This window comes from Mytilus trossulus, chromosome 10, assembly GCF_036588685.1.
Source record: "Mytilus trossulus isolate FHL-02 chromosome 10, PNRI_Mtr1.1.1.hap1, whole genome shotgun sequence".
In the NCBI taxonomy this organism is placed as follows: domain Eukaryota; kingdom Metazoa; phylum Mollusca; class Bivalvia; order Mytilida; family Mytilidae; genus Mytilus; species Mytilus trossulus.
The window spans coordinates 8,238,680-8,258,945 of record NC_086382.1 but is presented as its reverse complement, the minus strand read 5'-3'; the positions used below and the strand labels follow the sequence as shown (position 1 = coordinate 8,258,945).

At 31.2% G+C, this 20,266-nt stretch overlaps 1 protein-coding gene across 10 annotated transcripts in view; it reads right to left on the bottom strand.

Moving 5' to 3' along the window:
• LOC134686806 (neuron navigator 2-like) overlaps positions 1-20,266 on the bottom strand; it is a 302,687-nt gene that overhangs the window by 61,752 nt on the left and 220,669 nt on the right. For 8 of the 10 annotated variants that reach the window (XM_063546602.1, XM_063546594.1, XM_063546601.1 and 5 more), the window contains 5 exons: positions 15,684-17,257; positions 13,989-14,045; positions 12,833-12,885; positions 12,065-12,088; positions 10,196-10,270 (listed from right to left, as the gene is read on the bottom strand). In XM_063546602.1, the coding sequence (XP_063402672.1) occupies positions 10,196-10,270; positions 12,065-12,088; positions 12,833-12,885; positions 13,989-14,045; positions 15,684-17,257 (1,783 nt within the window). The remainder of the gene's footprint in view (positions 1-10,195; positions 10,271-12,064; positions 12,089-12,832; positions 12,886-13,988; positions 14,046-15,683; positions 17,258-20,266) is intronic. The other 2 variants (XM_063546603.1, XM_063546599.1) reach the window with 2 other exon arrangements.

Genomic DNA, 20,266 nt, shown 5'->3' with positions numbered 1-20,266 from the left:
TACTGACAAAACTCTGACAAAACTATAAGTCAAGAAAGATGATAAATCATGCACAAATTTTACTCCTTTTCTGCAATTTACACTTACGGATTTTATCATAAGTTATGGTAGATCTTGCACGTTTTGCAAGGGTTAAAAGGGTTTGTTGGACTATTTTTTTTTTTTATTATCTCTGATGGTGAGACCAATCACAAATATGTGATGTCCAAGTGCATGAGGGACTGTTTGGTGCATGATTATGTCACAAACATGTGATGTCCAAGTGCATGAGGGACTGTTTGGTGCATGATTATGTCACAAATATGTGATGTCCAAGTGCACGAGGGACTGATTGGTGCATGGTTAAATCACATATATGTGATGTCCAAGTGCATGAGGGACTGATTGGTGCATTGATGATGTCACAAATATGTGATGTCCAAGTGCACGAGGGACTGATTGGTGCATGATTATGTCACTTTAAAAGGGGAGAGAAGTTTCAAAAGGGCCAATGATAAATCAAGTTAAAAACTTTCTCCTTTTCTTCCATTAGGACACCTGAATCATTTCCTAACTCAACACCAATATATAATCTTCAATGATACTATGTATAAATTTTGTTTGGCATAGAAGATTATTTACCATTTAAAAAAATTAAAGATTGTCTGATCAGATAATCCAGAAACAGCTGAAAGCCAAAAAAATTCACATAAATTGAATCAATGTCTGACTGCAAAAATGTTACTATAGTACATGCATGAGCCTATGTGTATGTTATCACAAAAACTGTACTTAGTTGCCTCCCCTTTTTAGCTGAAATTGTGCCAAAATCTACAAAACCTTAACCTCCAGTTTTCAGATATAAAAACATGTTTTAATAACATCTTCACATGTGAAAGACAAACGATATTCCATGTTATCAAGTGTAATCTAGGTAAAAATCTGTCGGGTTTTAATATTTTTGACAAAATAATCCACCTCCTATTTTGAAATTAACAACAGATGTATAATCACCTGTATCATCATATTTGATTGAAGAAATTTTTATGGATTTTTTTTTTTTTTTTTTGTAACATTAAAAAATTTAATTAAAAGAGTAAGCACTATAAGAGTAAAGTTGACTTCAAACTCAAAGGTACTTAAAGATAAACTTCCAACAAAAGATTTATAAATAGTAGAATATGTGAGATGTTTCTGTATTTAATTAAAATTGTAACAAGAATTAGTTAATTAATCATCTGAATCAAGGAATTGAAGTTTTGTATATAATAAAAAGGGAGGGGGCTACATAAGACTAGAAACTAAATCTGCTAAACCCCTCATGGGGGGGGGGAGTCAAGGTTGTTTAAAGGAAAAAACTCATCATCATGCAAAGTCCAGTTTATAAATAGATTTACTGACTGTGACTACTGATTGGACTATATAAAATTAGCAAGATTTGGTGCTAAGGAAATATGGATGAACATTTGGTTTGGTGACTTAAAACAGTAGTTTTGTTGCTACAAGATTCAGAGACTGCATTATGGCCTAAACAGTATATGACTAACTTAAACTGAGAGCTCATCCTTAATCCCCAAAAAATCTGTTGAAAAGGGCTTAGTTAAACTCATCAGCTTAGAGTCAATACAATATCTCTATAATCAACACAAGAAAATATGATGACAAGATTTCATTTTACAATAAGGTACAAAAAAACAAAACTTACTTTTTGACAGAATGAAAAGCCAGACAAACAAGGAACTCAGAACATTCTGAGAAAAATCTACAGAAAACATCTGGTTTCCTAATGATTGACAGGACACCAGGAGACAACTGGTTTTCAATCTATACATGTATATCACTATAGAACCAGATGTTCCCCAAGATATGCAGTTTATAAACAATACATAACCCTACTCCTGCTGTTATCCTTTGTTTTGGACTGTTATCCTTTGTTTTATGTAACAGATAAGAAGATCAAGCAGTGATGAATCAGTTATGTCAGAACTTTTCTCTTTTTTTTGTGCCATTTTGTGAGAATATACAAATTCCAAGTCAATTCTGTCATGCTTATACTATTAAACCTCTTCTGCTCAAAGACTGACTGCTGACCTTGACCCCGAAAAAAATGTCAAACTTCATCAACTAATTTCAAACAACAACTCAGCTTAACATCTTTATTCTTCAAAAGACAAATTTTGCAACCAATAAGATGAAAGATATTGAATGAAAGCTGAATAAAAAAAATTAATTGGCAAATTCGGTAAATGACTGAAGGAATATTTATGGGAGGTAACTCTAGCAAAAAATAAAATCTATATGATAAATGTAGGAATGCTGCTTTTATTCTATCCTATTTTCTAGTATTTGGAATGCTTTCTAGTAAGTTTGAATTTTGTCTGTGAGTCTTACCTCAGAATTTTGGCCAAGAAATTGTATTGAAATATATGAGATTATGCATTTTTTTTTTTTTATTTATACCAATAGCCTGATTAAAACAGAGATTTTCTCCACGGTGAGCAACTTACAGAGAACTTTTTTTTTATATTTTGTTGAATGAAGTACAGACATACAGACTTGTTTCATTTACAGTTTTTATTCTGTCTGGTTGTCACTTCTATGAAAGTCATAACAGAAACAGATTTCTCCACAGGGAACCAGTTCAAATACTGTAATTTCACAAATTAATATGCTTAATATTGTTAAAAATACAACTCTGATTAGTATGTACTCAAATTAATTTGGCATTTTTTGCAAATATTGTTTAACTTTGGATGAAAATGTTATGAAATAATAACAAACCAGAAATGAGAAATGACGATACCTTATGTTTTACAAGACGTTATTTTAATAAATATCCAGATCAAATATCATCTTATAATTTGATGAAATCACAATCTGTCCATATGTTTTTTACACAAGCGTCCATTTCTAATTATTTTATTAGATTCACACATGTTCTTTAGATAGGGTCTAATTTGTGTAAGAAAATTGAAATAATAAAAACATAATTATGAATCATACAACACTACCAATAAATAACATAAATTCTGATTATAATCAGGAAATTAATCAAGCTTTAATACGATTATATAATTTCTGAAATAAGATTAATAAAGAAATACTTGTAATAAAGCATATAGGAATAAAAGGAGATGTGTTGTACGAGATATCAAGCCCAGAAAATTTAATATATCAGCAAGACTTAAGGTCTGGAGAAAAAACATGTGGTACAATTTAACATTTTCTCTGTTTATAAGCCACAAAGATATTTCCAAAGGAGGCGTTTGTTTTGATGATGTTCATACATGTACATTCATGTTGTCAGCTTGAATCATGATAATCATTTGACAATTAGACATAAATTTGTTTTTATTTTTTGGTAGCAGACATTTCAAAACTGACAATTTTTAAATACATGTTAGCAACTTTCAGCAGTAATTCTAAAACAAGAATATTTGCAAGGTCACACTCTATGATGAACAAATGACATTAACAGCATCTAAACGACCTCAATGGTAGCTATTCTATGTATGGCCATGAACTTTTAACAACAGCAGATAAATGACCTTGAAATAAAGGCAAAAATAAATAACTCTGATTTGACAAAAAGTAAATGGTTCACTTCATTTGCACACACAAAGCTTTAAAAATGAAAGAAAAAAAAATGACTCAAAATTAAATTTAGAAAAAGACTTCAAAATGCAGCATCATTGTAAGTTCTACACATTCCACCAGAATGAAGCAACAAAAACTTGTCAAGCTGTGGACAACACTAAACATGTGCATTGAAGAAGCATGCTGCCTAATTAAACAACCAATAACATGTTTTTCTCCCTTGACATAAAGTGGCCTTGACATATGTCTATTGTTGAAGACCATTGACATTCACCTGTAGATGATTTAAGGTTTGTGTTGTTGGATTGCTGTACGAAACATCTATCTTTCACATGAAACCACACAAAGATTACATTTTTCTTCCAATTCACTACTACAGTTAAATAAATAAGCAATGTATGATTTTCCCATTTATAGTGTAAAACACCATATCAAATCTAAATGTTGATGTTTTGGGTGAGGAAGAATATGTACTAGAAAATTTTCTACATGATCATTAAAGTGTAGAAATGATTGCATTTGATGATGGCATTCATTTCCTTAACTAATTTTCCAAATGATGAGAACAAATTATGGTTGCACAGATGGTGATTAAATATCTTACTTGAGAAGTGACCCATGAACTACATGAAAAATGACCCATAACCACATGAAATTTCCAAATGTATTTTAGAGATCTACTGATATTTGCAGGTGGTTTTTAACAAGATTGATTCTTAGGGCATAATTCCAGAGAATTATATAAACACTAGTGGTAGATTTAAAAGGGAGATAACTTTTAAAGCTTACTCTCAAATCATTTCAGATTTACTTATAAGATTTTTTCAGCAGAGCAGAATTAGCTTAACAAAATATTTTTTTACAGAATTCCAAGGGAATGATCCAAAAAAAAATAATCATTCAAAATCTAGACTACTTCTTATAAAACTTGAAACAATGTTTCAATTTCAAGTTTTATAAGAAGTAGTCTAGATTTTGAATGATTATTTTAGTAAAATATTCAAAAGGACTTATTTCTCTTTGAGGGGCCAGCATAACAATTCTTCCTTAGTAAAATACATTTCTTCAACAAAATATGCTCTGCAATTCTTTAATCTCTTTTAATAGTAACATTTCCTCTTTAAACAAAGGCAAGCTTCCTGTTCATGTGCCTGTCCAAAATCAGAAACTATGTCAGTGAATACCCGATTTGAAGATTTTGGTGACAATACATTTAGTTTCAGTTGAATTTAATCACACAACCAATACGACTAGAAATGCTTTAGAACCATATTGTATTATATTGCTTAACATCCAGTGGCAAATATTTCAAGCATTTTCAGGATGATAGTGTGTCTGTTGTTGAGTACCTTATTTTGCACTCTTAAATCTTAACATTATTCATAACCCCACATCTATCTTCTATCTTTTATCCAAATCTGACAAGCTTAAAAAATAAAGTTTTACTGATCTTGAGGCCCTTAAGAGATATCAAAATGAAGGTTTTCTAAATTTATGTCTTTTGAATGTAAATATTAAAGATATTGATAGAATTATTATCTCTGAAAAATTAAAACAATAAAAACTTGCCTTGTCATCATGGTAGGAATGATATGGGTTATACATCTCAGCTCGGGTGTTCCATTCATTGTCATACATAGACTTACAACGAGAGTTATCTCCCTCCATTAAACTCTTCAATTTCAAAATAATTAAAATCCACACTTATCAAGGAGAAGAAATTCAAAAACTAGAAAAGCTTCTATATATTATGATAAAATATTTGAGAATTTTTTAGGGTAAAGATATCAGCATATTTCATATCTTTAAACATTAGATGGGCTATCTTTTAGAAGTTTGTGTGCCGATTTTCTAGGTGATATCGATATGTTCAGTACTGCTGCCAAGGAAAAAAGATAAGCTGTTCTTTAAAGATAAGGATTCTTTGGTATGTATGGACACATAACTGCTGCAACATCTCATCTTATCTGACAAAAACACAAATTTCAAAAATAGCTACTGAACACTTTTCACAATGTTTGAAGCCAGTGGTAATTGGCAAAATATCACCTCTATCCCGCAGGTATCTATTTAATTGGCTCAAACAATATTAAACTCTATCAAAAAGGAGTGAAGTTGAAGACTAACTTATTAAAGGAATGGAAGAACATCCTGGTTTTATACATTATACTGCCAATGTGCAAATAAATGGTTAAATGAAATATGACTTCTATATGTGCACAAGCAGTCACAAAAGACTCAATATGTAATTAGTGATCGCAAAGAGCTAACTGTACATAGGTAGTCACAAGGAGTGAACTTATACACTGAAAATCTTAAAGTGTCACTTGTATGCAAATTATGGAAATCACAAAGAGTCAACTTGTATGTACTCAGGCAATCACAAAGAGTCAACTTGTATGTACTCGGGTAATCACAAAGAGTCAACTTGTATGTACTCAGGTAATCACAAAGAGTCAACTTGTATGTACTCAGGCAATCACAAAGAGTCAACTTGTATGACTAAGGCAGTCACAAAAAATCAAATCGTACAAAGACAGTCATAAGGAGTAAAATTGTACACTGACAGTTGTACTGTGTCAATTTGTTCTCAGGGAAAAACAACATGTTAAACTGTACATACTATTAAGACAGTCATAAATTTTGAAACTGTGCAGACAGCAATAATCAGACAAATGATAAAAAATAAGACAAAACTTGCACACTTGATCTTTGCAATATTACCTCATGTTAGTTAAGCTTAAGTTGTTGGTCATTTTCAATGATGGATTCCATTACATGGTCATTCTCCCTCAAAGTCTTTAGATTTTATTACAACTGAATCATTTTATAGAAAAAATACAATTTATTTTTAATTTTCTGTAAATTTAAAGATATTCAACATGAACATCTTATTCTCCCATGATTCATGGTTTTTTTTTATTCAGGAAGACATTTTTTATTTAGATGGAATGAATCACACTTAAGAACCTTTTTATATGTCTCAGTAACTTTAGATCTAAGATCACATTGAAGATTTTTTAAACCTTTTTTATCTCTTTGATTTAAGAAGACTTTAATCTGATCTTATTTCTGGGCAAGGATCACTATTTTAAGCAGACACAAACTCATTTAATCTACCAGCTGATAAAAAATTACAAATTTCATTGAAATTAAACTTCTGGATGTAATAACAGTAAAATCTTTTTAAATACACCAGTCTGTGTGATGAAAGATTATGTAATATCATAACTACAGCATTATGAAAAACAGCTAAAATATTTTTGTTTCTATTTTAATTCAAAATTTTTAATCAATAATAACCCATGAAAGAAAGAAATATTTACTTCAAAGGCTCTCACACTTTCCCAGCTGTATAATTTTCAGCATTTTCACAAGAGCAATATTCATTTTTTTCTTCTTCTAAATTCCTCATCACGAACAAACAAGATATTAAATGACATATTTCAATAAAATAGTAAAACACCCCAATTATTTTTCTTAATGAACATGAAAATTTTTACGGAAAGAATGAATCATGAATCTTTGAAGTGAAAACTAACTTGAATTGTGTGCTTGTTAAATTTTTCTCAGAGAAAAAAAAATCTCCTTTTTAAAAATTATTCAGTGGCATAATAGCAAAGTGATGGAAAATGAAACAAGTATTGTCTTCTAATTATTTTATCTTGTTTGTACTGACAATCATCTTATGCTGTACACAGGCAAGCATTTACTGCCAAAGTCTTCAAAAAATACTTTAATTCATTCACAGTGTAAAATCACATTTTCTACAATATTTTACTTAAACCTCAAAAACAATGATTAACGAACATATTATATTTGTTCCAGAAATTTAAGTTTATAAACCAATTTCGATCTCGAATAAAAGTAAGTGTTCACTAATCATTTTTTAATGAACTGACGTAAAAATCGTAAATATTGTAATAAAATCAGCCAAATTGTATTAAACTATACTGATACAAAACTCATGTAGTAATCCCTCTAAATATTTATATGATTTAAACATTAGTATCTATTTATAGACCTATCTGCTGTCTTTCACCTGAAGAATTAACCTATAATTTACATACAAAAAATGTTGTTTTTCCCCCCAATAATTAACCCTGCCTGCTAAGAAATTACAGAAATCCTGCTGATTTTTTTCTTGTTTTGATTACTGATGACGTTAACTTGTAATTAGATTGTCCTCATTCAAATGCAAGGGAACATTAGTGATTAGAATCAGAACTCTGTCTTAATGTTTTTACCAAGGCTATATACATATACAATGGGGAATAACTCTTGCTCCAATTTTTTTTGAAGATGAAGAGAAACTGAAACATTACCAAAGTTCAATTTTGAAATTCAAATGTCAATTGATCAAATTATTTTTCAAAATCAAACTTTTAATATTAAGAAATTGTTGCATTATTTTTGTGAGATGCAAACAAGTTTTAATCAAAATCCTAAACTTCCCATTGTTGGTGCAATAGAACATTATACAGCATGTAAGTGAGATAATCGTCTTTTTTCAACTGCTATTCACATAAAGGGAGACAACACTGAATGGTGTAATATAATAATTTACATGCATATACTCAAAAACTCCTCCAATGTTCTTTAAGACATTGGCTAGAAAATTCTAGTGTACGTTTTAAATTGACTAAAACTTCTTTAGCTTAATTTTATAATTTTGTTTTCTATCAAGAAATTATTCAGAATATTTAATATGTTTGAAATTGGATTTCAACTATATTCAACATTTTGTTTATGTCTATAAAATATGTACTATATATGACAATCATAAAAAAAAGTAAATTGAATGAAGGATGGATACATTGATATTTAATGTCCAGTGGTAAATATTACATGCATATCAGGATGACAACATGATGACAAGATATGAATATAAACTGTGCATGCTCTTTACGAGATGGACACAACAAGCCGGCTTTTAAACCTGGAAACGCCTGATTGTTTATGTTACTAGTCCGTCTGGCATATTTGGTTACAAGCTTTGATTGCCTCAAGTGTAAATGCTCTAGACCCGGGCATTGGTCTGTTTGATTTTTAGCCCCTGCAGGTCTGGAGGAAGGCATGTCACCCTACTCTGACACTTTGTCCTTCTGGGCAGTCTAAAAAATGTGTCACTTGCTTAGAAGAGAAGCAGTGAACACCAGTTTAAATGTATTTTCCAAAAATGGAAGTCATGACCTGTTGCACTGAAAGTCAGCATGGTGCCACAAGAGACAACTGAGACCACCTAGGGCAGTTAAGTCACAAATGAACTTAAAGCTTTCAAAAAAATATGTACCAAACAGTCAACATTTCTTTTAACATGCATGTTTATCATAGAAACATGCCATCAGAACTTACTGGAGTTAATACACATATCTTACAAAACTGAACGGGAAATATATCTTAATTATAGTGATAGGCTGCATAAAACAGTTGGAAGTGATAAACACTGATCACTATGTACTATAAAATATCTATCAAGTTTTCATCTGCTGTACTGCCAGATTTCCTCAGATTTCATAGTTATCTCATTTTTTCATCAAAGTATAGAACTTTATCTGAATCAAGGCTATTTGAGTACATTTCATTCAAGTGTCATATATTGGAACCTGTTCAAAGGGGAGTAACTCTAGCATTATCAGTGGCTGGATATTTTTCAGTTTTTTTTTTTTTAATTTGCTTCATAACAACTTTATGGTTATCAGATAATATTCCTTCAAAGTTTTGCAGATAATATAAACACGAAGTCAAGAGCCTTGTACTAGAAAAAATCAACAGACATGTTATCTATTTCAAAGGATTATAAAGTTAAAGACTTGCTAATCTCATTATATGTTGGTTCAATTTTCACTAACATCAAGTAAACAAGTCCAGAATGAAATTGGTTATTGAAATTATAATATCTAATACTGTCATTTATTTCATTCAATAAAATTATGTGAAACATTATAAATATTAAAGTTCATCTTCATCAGCTACAGACGTTATTTCAAAAATTCTCTTTCAAAAGGAACCAAAAAATGTTTATTGAAAGCTAAGCTTTCTAAACTTTTGTTCTGGTCATTTAATTACTCATTAGAAATAAAAAAAAATAAAAAAGCTTCTGTTACTCAAGTTCTAGTTCAACTACTGACATAAATAACAAAACACACACATACATAAAATAGAAAGCCTCAATACATGATCTTCCTATTGATGGTTTTTCCCGAAAAAGTTTACTTTACAATTATAAAGTAAACATCTTAACAATTATAGGAATAAGTAAACATTTTTACATCACAGTGTCCTATGATGAGTTTTCCCCAAATTGACCTCGGTAAAACTCTGGCATTCATTCATATAATTGAAATTTTATATCATAAAATTGAAAATGGAAATGGGGAATGTGTCAAAGAGACAACAACCAGACCATAGAAAAAAACAACAGCGGAAGGTCACCAACAGGTCTTCAATGTAGCGAGAAATTCCTGCACCCAGAGGCGTCCTTCAGCTGGCCCCTAAACAAATATATACTAGTTCAGTGATAATGAACGCCATACTAATTTCCAAATTGTACACAAGAAACTAAAATTAAAATAATAAAGACATGTTTATTTTCTTTAAAATAATAATAAAAACTTACATTAGTGCTGAGTTGCGTTGTCAGCGTTGACACTTTTTCCTGTGCAGACTCCAGCTCTCTGCGTAATTTACGAACCTACAAGTATGCAATGTACTCCATAAAGTTCAAAACCACGAGCTAATTAACGATATCAACATTATGTCATAACAACATTAGCAATCAATGCAACATCTCTATCTTCATCTAATTCAAATTATGTCATAATAAAACAACAAACTATTTCATAATTTCCAAAATCCACCAGGGTACAATAACAAAATCCACAGTACATCTAATAATCCAATTGCTTTGAAAAGTCAGCCAGCAAAGTTCAAAAGAAATATCAACTTAAAAAGCAATTTTCTGTTAAGTAGATCTTTATGAAATTGAAGGAATTTCAATATGAATATTTTTAGCAGGAGATACTACAATGTAATTTCACTTATCTGACGAAATGATAACATCGATTGAGAATCGTTAAAAATACTGCATCAGTAAAACAAACTTAAATCAAGAACATTTTTTTCCGTTTTTTTTCCTGACAAGTAAGCAGTGTTGATATGATTACACACTTGTTTAAACAATAACATTTTGAGGAGATCCATTTGATGTTTTTATTGATTATTTTTGTTATAAATGATTAAAACACATTAAACATAATTCGATAGTATATCTTCAGTACATCAGAAGGCATTGACTTAACTTTGAACCTTGTGTAGTAATTAATAAACCTTTTATCTCTTAACCTTTCAGCCATTTTAAAAATAAAAATTATGATAAATATATGAACGTTTCCTTATTTATCTGGCTATCCTATGTCTGGAACATGGTCAGACAGTTTCTCATATCGTCATGTTATAAACCAATACAAAAAACCGGAAAAAAAACTATTAAAAACAAGAGTGTGTCCCTAAGTACACGAATATCATTTTCTATGTTCAGTGGACCCTAAAAATGGGGCGAAATCTCTAATTTAGCATTAAAATTAGAAAGATCATATCATAAGGAACATGTGAACTAAGTTTCAAGTTGATTGGACTTAACTTCATCAAAAACTACCTCGACCAAGAACTTTAACCTGAAGCGGAACGACAGACGAACAGACGGATGAACTAACAGACGGACAGACGGATGAACTAACAGACGGACAGACGAATAAACAGATCAGAAAACATAATGCTCATAAATGGGGCATAAAAAGTAAATCTATACATCCAATGTGTTTTGTCTACAAAATCTGATCGCGATCAGTGACGCTTGAATCAAAAAAGTTGAAAGGCCAAATAAGTATGAAGTTGAAGAGCATCAAAGACCCAAAATTCCAAAAGGTTTTGCTACTGTGAATCAGGCCAATGTAATCTATTCCTGGGGGTAGAAATCCTTAGATCTTTTGGGTAGCTGTCTCTTTGGTTCATTAAAATAAAACAAATATATCATTGTTCTGGCAAACAAACAAAACACAGCAGGATAGCCTATATAATAAATGGGTTATATTTAACTAATGGTATGTCCGTTACATAGAATGAGAATTTTGTAAATTCTGATAAAAAATCTGACAACTTAATACTAATGGGATATTGAAATATGGAGTACAGAAGTAATTGATTAATGCTTTAAGTCACTTCGCCACTGTTTGCTAATGTCTTAAGTTTGAGTTGTCTGTCATAAATGATAAGTAAAGACAAGGAAGACAAATCAATCATATTTACTTTACTGCAAATGTTAAATGTATGAAAGGTCTGAAGTGTGTACATGAATATAAGGGGAGCAATCCAAAAAAAAATTCAAATAAATAACACAAGATTTAGTGTAAATAATAATGGAAGCTGAGTCTTTTATACATAATGCTAGAATTTTTGATGTGTGTAAAGAAAGATAACTCTTGCATACCTCAGCATTCTGTTTCTCTTCAGCCTATAAAAAAATATATATTTATCAATTCGTTAATTATCACATTGAAAATTGATTAATTCAGATTAGTTTGGTACTTTCAAAAGTGTTCAATACTTAACTCACAGTAAAAATAATGAAAAATAGTCAATTCAGTCTTGGTATTAATATTCAGAGTTATCTCAAGTCTCAGCTATTTTCCAAACAGTAGCTACAGATTTGATCCTAATTTATGGAACGCCAACACTGTCTTGTTATGCTAATTTTTCATTATATGATGTGCATTTACCTTTATATGACGTGCATTTACCTTTATATGATGTGCACTTGTCATTAAGTTTGCATAGGTACTTTCAGATGTATTCAGGCCAAACCTTTCATTCTCTTTAAAATTGGTAAAAAAAATTTTACAGTTGAGATAAGCATATCTAAACCATGTGTTGTTAAATGTACCTTGTCCTTGTTTGAAGGATCTCGATGTTGGTCAGGTCTATTATTCTTCAATATTTTGATGATATCTGTAGGTAGGGACAAAATCTTTTTTTTTTTTTATCATAAGTGATACTTTAAGCTTCAATATTTTTATTTTGAGTGGATTTTTAAAAATATATATTACTCATCAAGTTCTTGATATATAGAAAATAATAAACATGATGTATTAATTCACAACATTAAATCCTTATATTTGACAAGACGAGAAGCAAACAAAAAGTTATTATTGCCGTTCTTCCATCATAAGTTCATAATGAAGCCATAATAAATACTTACCGTTGAGTAGTGTGAAGAAGCACTTGACACTAGAGATAGGTTTGACCCATGGACTGAAATGATAAAGTAGTAATAAGCAATAGTCATAACAAACACTCATACAGGTATACAAGCATTTAGCCATTGGCACATACATATTTTAATGGGTATCTAAAACACTACTGTGGATTCAATAGGGGCTAACAACATATGCAAATGTTCAAGAAAGTACATTATATCTATTGGCTACTATGCAAACTTTGGCAAAATCATGAAATCTAGTATCTAGGACAAGTTTGCTTTAAATCACATAAAGTTGTTATCCTGAAAAAAAAGCCTAATCCACAGTAAATGGTTATCTTTAGACCCTTTAATGAAACACAGTCTTGAAATGTATTACCCTTAAATTCAGTGTTCCCACATGGCTCAATATTTCTACCCCAGTCTGCACTGTGAAATGGAAGGTTTGTTGCACATTAAAATTAAGGATTTTTAAACTGCAATATCTGTTAATATTAAATCTTTACAATTTTAATGTTTTGATGGGTAAATTTCAGCACAATATTTTGATCTACAGAACCATTTTTAATTTAATTTCCTCTAAAGATTCTTGTTATTTCATCATGAATTCTTTTAAATCTTATATATATATGTCTTTTTTTAATCATATACAAAATGGAAATGATGATTTCTGAACAAGGGTAAACTAGTGCTCTTACACCAAGGTTCTTTTTTAATCTATTACACACTAAATTTTATTTGTTAAATTCATTCTATACATCAGTACATTGAGCAAATATTTTGTTTTAAGAAAACAAATTTTGAATTGTTTAAATTTTCTGTCCCCTATGATAAAATATGACTTGACAAAACAACATATATTCCACAACAGAATCAGTGTTTTCCCAGATAAAAAAATATTAAAAACACAGGACATTAGAAAAGAATGGTAGCCCTCAAAATTCAAATAACAATTTTGATGTTAAATATTACCTGATGGTTTTTGAGAAAGAGGTTTTCAAAGTCAAATTATTTATATTTTTTTAATGTAATTAACATGCATTTTATACATTTTTGAAATTCTGTCTGCATGATATTTGTTAAAAGTTAATTTAACAGACAACTTAAATAAATTATTTCAGGAAAACACTGACTGAGAAATCTGACGCTGACTTACCCGAAGTGTAGTCATAGTCAGAAAAAGAATAATCCAAAGTCGCTGATTTTGTTAGACCTGTTTAATAAAAATAACTTGAAGTGATCCAGTTTTTAATCTTAATGTAGGTTACAGTGATCTTAAAATGTATTCTACAATTCTACTTCTATTTCTATGTCATGCATATGTTCTAACTTCTAAGGTTAAAAATAATAAATTTTATGTCATTCACTACATTTCTTTCGTTTAAAAAAAAGTTTAAGTGAAACTGATTGATTAATCACTAACATGACACATGACAAATTGCTGTGATCTGCTGCACAGTTCGTGATCGTTACCCTGTTTAACTATTACACATCAGAACATTTTTGATTACTTAAGATTTCCTTCTTGTAACATGTAAACTTAGTTCATCAATTTTTCATGTAAGATAGAATGTCACTTTTTGATTAAATTCTATTGATTGTGGGAATCTCCGTCTTAGAAAAGTCGACCTATTTTATAGTAATGTTTGATTGAGTCATATAAACAAATAAACCTTAGAAAATATAAAAGGATTTCAGATGAGCTATTATATCCTAGTTTCCGTAATTTTTACAGTTATATGCAGTAAATGAATATTAAGGGCAGAGGAAAATTATCTTTTTAAGTCTTAAACTTAAAGTAAATATTTTTCCAGTCTAAGAAATAATGTGTTTGGTCATATAACATACTACAAGCAGATTTGTGCATAAAAAAATAAATGCAAAAAGAGGTTAACATGCAGAAAAACTTAAGTAAATTACAGGTATAGTACAAACAACATAGACATGAATTTCTCTGAAAAAGTTCAGTTCAAAATGTCAACTATTTTAAATTAGAGTTATCTCCCCTATACTGTAACAGAACACAATATGTAAATATTCTTAAAAATATCAAATTTTAATATTTTCTGAATATTGTAAAGTGACAACAAATGAAAAAAAAAAATAGTGATTTTGAGTTCTTTCCCTGACAAGTAAAATGTCAAAATAATTAGACAACAATCTTCTTGCATTTTGTAGAATTATCTTAAATCCCTAAAGGAAAATCAAATTATCTCATCTCATTATAATTAAATTTAAACTTGTAGGCAGTAAATAATTCATATTTGTCAGCATGGTGTGATTTAAATCTATAATATTGAGTGCAGAATCAAATTGCACTGATCTTACACAAATTTTCTTGCCAAAGTAAGATGTAATCTGATTTTATCAAGAGCTAGTAAAATAATTACCAGCTAATGAAATTCATTCATAGTTCCATGAGTTTCAACGTTTTTATAAGAAATTTGAATTTCAGCTATCAATTTTTGAAATTCTTATATTGTAATAAGTTAATGTAGGGTTTGTTTTTATGAAACAGCAACCCAAAGACACAAACTATCAGAAGAAATCTTCTATTGATTACATGCTGACAATGAGGAAAATTTTACCCATAAAGTTCAGTTCAGTTGTTTGATCATTATTAAAAAAATATATTTTGCTTGCGATTTAAATAAAGAAAATATTTTGTGCAATACTTGTAATTCAATTTTTCCAATGATATTTGCAAACTTGAAACAAGAGTATCCTGTAGGGAAAAAACTCAAAACAATTTAAAATAATATTCGATATGATATGAAAAACCATGGTGTTCCCCAATTCATAAACATTTTGAACTGTTTTTTCAGGGACCCAGTTCTCTGTGACAACTTACGACTGCCATCTTCGTCCCGATTGATCTTAGATAGTGCCAAGCTACCATAAGGAGGAAGACTGGTCTGAGTATTGGATCGCACCATGTTTTGTGGCATACCAGGACTGGAGAAGGCACTAGGGCTACCATAAGCAGTCATGGGATACGTGAAGCGTGAGGACGAACTATTGCTAGGTGTAGGAGAGGAAGGAGGCTGAGGACTAGGAATTTGTGAAAATGAGGCTTCGTGATCAGACATATATTGCTGTGCACTGGCATACGCCGAATCTGAGTGAGTAGATTTGACGCTATTGGACCGTGACAGTCCCATACCATTTCCAGGCAAACTGTCTCTGGATAGGATTCGTGCACTAGCACCACTTAAAGCACGAGCTTGTTGAATCTGTGCTTGGATACTAGAAGCATGCGATGATATGGAATCCATACTCTCAGTTTCAGACAGATGGGACGGAACATGCCCCATAGGAGCATTTACATTCCCATTAGCACTTTTCAGCCATATACCATGATTTGAGTTTCTAGGACTACCATATTCCATAGCAACATAATTCCCGCTACCATTGGTGAAATTTTTACCGTATGTAGCATGAGGATTAGATATAATAGTACTAGAACACATATTTCCATTTTCACCTTGTGGGGGTCCTTTCACAATTCCATTCCCGAATCCCTTTTTAGTTCGTCCAAGTGTATTAGATTTATATATTTCACTATCAGTCTGTGCAGAACTTGAGGATTTCAAACTTGACATGCTGCCTTTCTTTCGTCTCTCTAAAGTTGATGCTCCGTATCCGTCGGGTCCCATATCTGTTTTCACTGGTGTCGTACAACGTAGAGCCTGAGCACTCCCCGGTCGAGGTATGCCATGCGCATTTTCATTGCGGTTACCATTGGCATCTATTGTATGTCTAGCCAATCTACTCCCAACAGTTGAACTCTTAATGATCTCTTCACCTTTGCCACTTCCAGCCGAGGACGTACTAGTATTACTTACTGGTCTTCGGTAACCATATATGCCCTGACCTATTGACCCACCAGAACCAGGACGTCCCTGTTGCATTCGTCTCATACTAGATTCTAGCAGATGAGATTGGTCTGTGTTCGTTTCAGAGTCCCGTTTATTGGACGTTTCACTATTTGCATAATCGTCACTATGTCTGCGGTAATGATGTATTTCTGGCTGACTTACGTTTGACAATTTTCTCAGTTGGTTTGCCTGATTAGTCCGCCATGAGTGTAACTGTTCATAGTTATTATAGAGATATGCATAATCAGCAGGATCGCTGCTTAGCAGTCTATTAGTTTGAGGTAGTGAGTATTTACGCCAACCAGAAATTGGACCACTTTCACCACCGTATTCAGAACCCATAAAAGCACTGGTTCCGAGGTTCGGTGCCCTTTTAACGGGAAACTGTCCTTGTTGGCGTACATCTTTCTGAGGAGCTCTTTTCAGACTATGATAAGGGTTAGTATCACTTTGTGAAGATCCTCCAGTTAAATTTCCATCATCTGTGCTTATCTCATTGACAGCATCACTGATCTCACCACTACTAATGGAACTGCTGTCATCAAAACTGAAAAATACAAGAAATATCTCATTTAAATGAAACTCTATAATGCATGAACTTATAATTAAATAAAAATCAATATTTTGGAAGTGCAATTCTCATACTTATTGGGAATACACCTAAATTTTTGATCATGGTTAATTGTTGTTTACTAGAATTCACCAAGTTATCTATCACATAATTATTAACCAAGCATATTATTCAGTGTACCTGTTACTAAAATCTTTTTTCACAAATGGGTATATCTCCTTGTTTTAAGGGGAGATATCAAAGCTGAAAAGAAGATCGAAAAAAATCACCTGAAGCGGGACAGGCAGACAAAAAAACAGATGCAAAGACTGCTAAAAAAAAATGCAGCTAGGTGGGGCATTAAAAGGTCAAAAACTCCATTATAAACAGTAGATAATTCATATTCATAGCAGCACCATGGGTTTTCTCACTTTGTTCGGAAATAATTATATAAATCAGCCATTATACACTCAAGTTTCATCAACGCTATCAATCTTATTGTTTAACCAGATGCTCCGCAGGGCGTAGCTTTATACGACCGCAGAGGTTGAACCCTGAACGGTTGGGGCGAGTATGGACACAACATTCAAGCTGGATTCCACTCTAAATTTGGATTGTGATTAAATAGTTGACACAGCATAGGTTTCTGACACAGAATGAATGTATTCAAATGAACTTAAAATTTTTGTTTTCTCTTAGAGCAATTCACTATGCTGTTGAATATTAATCCTCTCAAAAAAATGTTTGAAGAAATTTTCTTTTTATTTATGAAATTTCAAATGAGAAAAATTGAACCCAATTTTTTATTCACATCCCCCTTTCCCTTATTCCAAAACTAATTTCAATTAAAATATTCTAATGGAGTTTGCAACAATTACTACTCATTTAAATACATCATAAAATATTAAGATGTAAAAAAAATTGCTTGTTATCACTGAATGGTAAAGATTATTTAAATTTACCAGTTGGTAGTAAAAAGTGAATATACATTGTATATTGTATATAACAAAGATTTAAGTTGATTCTGGACAAAGAAAGATAACTCCAATTAAAAAAAATTCTTGCAGATATTTCTTGCTTACTATACTGGACAAAGAAAGATAACTCTTAATTAAAAAAAAATTTGCTATTTCACAATATTGTGAAATTAGATATTTCTTGTCATTGCACAATACTGTGCAATTGAAAAGACTTGCTATTGCACAATACTTAATATAATAATTTTAGATCCTGATTTGGACCAACTTGAAAACTGGGCCCATAATCAAAAATCTAAGTACATGTTTAGATTCAGCATATCAAAGAGGCCCAAGAATTTAATTCTTATTAAAATCAAACTTAGTTTAATTTTGGACCCTTTGCACTTTAATTTAGACCAATTTTAAAACTGGGCCAAAAATTAAGAATCTACATACACAGTTAGATTTGGGCATATCAAAGAACCCCAATTATTCAATTTTTGATGAAATCAAACAATGTTTAATTTTGGACCTCGATTTGGACCAACTTGAAAACTGGGCCAATAATCAAAAATCTAAGTACATTTTTAGATTCAGCATATCAAAGAACCCCAAGGTTTCAATTTTTGTTAAAATCAAACTAAGTTTAATTTTGGACCCTTTGGACCTTAATGTAGACCAATTTGAAAACGGGACCAAAAATTAAGAATCTACATACACAGTTAGATTCGGCATATTAAAGAACCCCAATTATTCAATTTTGATGAAATCAAACAAAGTTTAATTTTGGACCCTTTGGGCCCCTTTTTCCTTAACTGTTGGGACCAAAACTCCCAAAATCAATACCAACCTTCCTTTTATAGTCATAAACCTTATGTTTAAATTTCATAGATTTCTATTTACTTATACTAACGCTATGGTGCGAAAACCAAGAAAAATGCTTATTTGGGTCCCTTTTTGGCCCCTAATTCCTAAACTGTTGGGACCGAAACTCCCAAAATCAATACCAACCTTCCTTTTGTGGTCATAAACATTGTGTTTAAATTTCATTGATTTCTATTCATTTTAACTAAAGTTATTGTGCGAAAACCAAGAATAATGCTTATTTGGGCCCTTTTTTGGCCCCTAATTCCTAAACTGTTGAAACCAAAACTCCCAAAATCAATCCCAACCTTTCTTTTGTGGTCATAAACCTTGTGTCAAAATTTCATAGATTTCTATTAACTTAAACTAAAGTTATAGTGCGAAAACCAAGAAAATGCTTATTTGGGCCCTTTTTGGCCCCTAATTCCTAAAATGTTGGGACCAAAACTCCCAAAATCAATACCAGCCTTCCTTTTATGGTCATAAACCTTGTGTTAAAATTTCATAGATTTCTATTCACTTTTACTAAAGTTAGAGTGCGAAAACTAAAAGTATTCGGACGACGACGACGACGACGACGACGCCGACGACGCCAACGTGATAGCAATATACGACGAAAATTTTTTCAAAATTTGCGGTCGTATAAAAAGGAAACCAAAACATTAGTAGGGTCTATTTTCAAACAAAATTAATTAATATTACATCATCACACATCTCCTTTCACAAAGAGAACAAATAAAAGGGAAGTAACTGTAACAGTCTTCATGATTTATTCACACAATAGGACATCATACCAAAAGACAAGATCATTTACTGCTAATATGATGGAAAACTTTTTGATGTTGCAGTTGCTTAGCAACATATTAAAATATCTGCCGAAGATCTATCAGTTTTCCTGTATATTAACACAAGAATCCAGAAAACCTCCCTCCAAGGATACGATAGACTGTCAGATATCACTAAGATTTCATTAATCATATTTATGTAGATAAAAGAAGTTATAAGACTTCAATTGTATGATCACAACAAAGACAAATCTTTTGTTTACACATTTATTTGCAATTTTACTGAATGCAAGAGTTTACGAACTCTGCTCAAAAACTAATATTTTGTGCAATTGTATTTAATTAATTAACTAAACTTGAGTATTTTTAATTTCAGCAGCTTCTATGATATGATAAAT